Consider the following 3,938-nt stretch of genomic DNA (forward strand, 5'->3'; position numbering starts at 1 on the left):
TTTATTCTAAACAAGTTATCTTACTTCGAGAGACGGAAGATCCCTCATGTGCGACCGCTTCCATTTTTTGGTAACATGGCACCTTTTGCTTTTCGACGTATATCCGCTGCGGAGCTCATACAAAGAATATACAACCGCTTTCCGGACGCAAAGTACTTTGGCTTCTTCGAATTTATAACGCCGACTTATGTTATACGTGATCCAGACCTGATTTCCACGATAGCCATCAAAGAATTCGACAATTTCATCGATCATCGTGGTTTCGTCAACAGCACTCTGGATCCGATAGCCGGTCAAAATCTATTTAACCTGAAAGGTGATCACTGGCGCGAAATGCGAAAACTTATTAGCCCCAGTTTCACGTCCAGTAAGATGAAGATGATGTTCGAACTTATGTGCAAATGCGCCGAGAACTTCACCAATTTTGTAGCAACGCAATCCGGAGAAATCGGCAAGACATATGATATAAAAGATCTACTTTGCAGATACGCCAACGACACGGTGGCCACATGCGCCTTCGGTATCGATTTGGATTCTTTTAAGTATCCGAAGAACGAATTTTTCCTGCTTGGCAGGAAAGCATTAAATTTTGACGGCGTCCTATCTTTCAAGTTCTCCATGCATAGAAACTTCCCTTTTCTTGCGAATCTCTTCAAACTGAGAATGTTTGGTCCAAAGGTAGAGAATTTTTTCAAAGAAGTCGTGTCTGACACGTTGAAAGTCAGAGATGAGCAGGGAATTGTTCGCCCGGACATGATTCAGTTGATGATGGAAACCAGGAAGAAAAATAGTGGACCTCAGTTCAACATCGACGAAATGACGGCTCAGGCGTTCGTTTTCTTTCTCGCTGGATTCGATTCTGTTTCAACAGCTATGTGTTTCATGCTGCACCACGTCGGTGTCGATCCCGATATTCAGAAAAAATTGAGAGAAGAAATCGACGATGTTCTCAGACAGACTAACGGCAAGCCTACCTACGAGGCCATCAATCGCATGAAATATTTGGACGCCGTGGTAAACGAATCTCTCAGAATGTATCCAGTAGCAACTTTTCTAGACAGAATATGCGTCAAAGAGACCGAATTGCCACCAGCGACTCCGGATGGTAAACCAATCACGATAAAGCCTGGAGATTCCATATGGTTCCCGAGTTTCGCTGTGCATCGTGATCCAAAGTACTATCCACATCCAGATAAGTTCGATCCAGAGAGATTCCTTAACGGCAATGTAGACAACTCAATCTATATGCCATTTGGTATCGGGCCTAGAATCTGCATAGGTAATAGGTTCGCCCTAATGGAATCAAAAGTCATGCTGTTCCATATACTTTGGCACTGCGATCTCGAACCTGATGTTAAAACTAGCATTCCGATAGTGTTGAATAAGAAAACATTCGTTATGATGTCGGAGAAAGGTTTTTGGTTGAAATTGCGAGCAAGGAAATCGAAGACTCCAGTTATGCAATGCTCTGTGTCGAACGGATACAAAGTTGAGGGACAATAATGAAGCACATACGTAAAATTGACTTTTTAAATTATATACCAAGAATCCAACTTCTTCCTTAATTAAACATGTAAAAAATTAAAAGTTTTAGAAAAGCTATGTTTTTTTTTAATTGGATCGCATCGTTGTTTTAAAAAAAACTGAGGTAAAAATTTATTGAATATATTTATAATGTTCTGGTAAAATATAGTAAGTGTAGTACTATGAATTGTAAATTTCTTTTTTGTTTTATCTTTGTTTATATATAAGTCAGATAAATTTTGTAAGTAATGGATATTAACTTTTTTACATTATTTTATATTACTCTTGCAATCCATGTTTTAATATAAATTGATATTAAATGTTTTAATCTGATTAATTTTTTTTAACTGAGTGGATCAAATATTATGAACGGTGTATTGTTCAATACATTACTTTATAAATGATGTATATGTAAAGTATTTTTTTAAAAGTGCAATCTTTTTCAGTTAAATTTAATTTTAACAATAAATGTAAAAATGATAGCTCTGTAAAAAATTTGATTTAAAATATTTTAAAGCAATATTATAATTTCTAATTATAATCCAAGATGAGATTTTAAAGTGTTGTATCAATAAAATTATATGATATTATTTCGACAATCTGTAAAAAAAATAAATAAAATCAAAGAAATTAAAATTTTATAAAGAAAGAAAATTATGATTCTTTTCATTAATCATATTTTTTATTATTTTAACTAATTTAATTAACTAGTTTAATTTTTATATTTGGTCAAATATAGTTTCAAATTATTAGTTTAATAAAAATAATATGTTCAATGTCTTCTTTAAAACTTGCGAAACGATATCTTATATAATTTTGGAATAAAATTACTTGGATTAAAGATTATTCCATACATTGATTATATAACTAAAGATTATTAATGATAGATTGTAGGAGTTTATTGACATGAGCATTTTAATCTCGTAATCAGAGAAGAATGACAAATTGAATAATATACACATTTTTCTAGTTATGTAATACACCTCTTCTAATGTAATACGTATATGTGTTAAGATAATGTATAAGTAATTAAATACTTCATTGTCCAAATATGTTTTTGTTTCTTTAAATATAATAAACAACTTAAAATAAAATAACATCAAATGTATCAATGCTTAAGCAGAGTAAAAGAGAGAGAGAGAAAGAGAGAGAATTATTAATACAAAATAAATAAAAATTAATTATATTATACGTACATTAGTGTAATTAATATATGTATGACACTATTAAACTGTTTATATATTCTAGACTCAAAATATTAAAAACAGAAAGTTCAATTCGTTTTTTGGTATTTGCAGTAATCTCATTTCTGAATAGAAAACAGAACGGACTTTCCATTCAACCCAATATTACGTAAAATAAAAGTGATACGTTAAAACAGCAATAAAATTGTTAATTAATCTAAAGAAATTTATTTTTGTTTAATTAGATAAAGTTATTCTTTGCAAACAAATAAACTCGAAAGTACAAATAAATTGCATTTAGTATTTACAGTTTTTTAGATAAAGAAACGATGCTTAATTCTGCTTCTTATAATTAAATATAAAAAGCAACTTTATGTTTAAATGTAGTATAATATTAATTGATAAATTAATTAACAAATTAATTGGTAAATTAATTAACAAAACACAAGCCAAGAAATAATATCATTAATATGTTGTTAGACAAATTTTTAATATTTTTTCTTTTTAACTTTGCTTAGTTTAAATAATTTTTAATATTTGAAATAAATATTTCGTTAGCCTATATTCAAATATTCAACGATGATATAGCTAAAGTGAGATCCACGTACAATCAGCCACAACTTCAGTTAGTCTTTAACCCCGCTCAATTCATAAATGATAAACTTCGTCAATAATCTTGCAATAGGTCATCATCAGGTATCTTACAGATAGAGTATGACTTATTACAAGATTATTGTTAGTGACACAAATTTTACAGATAGAGTAGTATGACCTACTAAACTCTGGTACGATTTTACAATATTTTTAAAGCAAAAATAACTGGTATAGAGGAGAAAAAAAGTCTTTGTATCTTGCATATTTTCAGATAACGTATCAGAATGATAAGCTATATCTATCGTTTGTTTATCATGGAAATTTTTTTAAGCTTCTAGATAAAAGATTAGAGAATTAATAAAGGCAGTAATAATAAAATAAATTAATTTATAGAAGATTAATTAACAATGTCTCCTGTTTGTTTTTGTGTTGCGTAAACTGATATTAGTTTACTAATCAAATAAAAATTCGCTTGTTGTGTTGCGTAATTAGTTTATTAAGATATAAGAATTACTTTTAATTTCACTGTAATAAGATTAAAACTTTCATAGTACTGAGAGAGAGAGAGAGAGAGAGAGAGAGAGAGAGAGAGAGAGAGAGAGAGAGAGAGAGAGAAAAGACATATTCTTTATAACG

At 30.3% G+C, this 3,938-nt stretch overlaps 1 protein-coding gene across 1 annotated transcript; it reads left to right on the forward strand.

The window, feature by feature from the left end:
* Positions 1–3: 3 nt before the first annotated feature.
* On the forward strand, positions 4–1,777 carry LOC105460968 (cytochrome P450 9e2-like; the record flags this gene model as incomplete). Its single annotated transcript, XM_011707473.1, has 1 exon — positions 4–1,777. A coding segment is annotated over one exon (1,500 nt), but the record flags the coding sequence as incomplete, so codon positions are not given.
* Between the last annotated feature and the right edge of the window lie 2,161 nt (positions 1,778–3,938).

This window comes from Wasmannia auropunctata, unplaced genomic scaffold (assembly GCF_000956235.1).
Source record: "Wasmannia auropunctata unplaced genomic scaffold, wasmannia.A_1.0 LD312775.1, whole genome shotgun sequence".
NCBI lineage: Eukaryota > Metazoa > Arthropoda > Insecta > Hymenoptera > Formicidae > Wasmannia > Wasmannia auropunctata.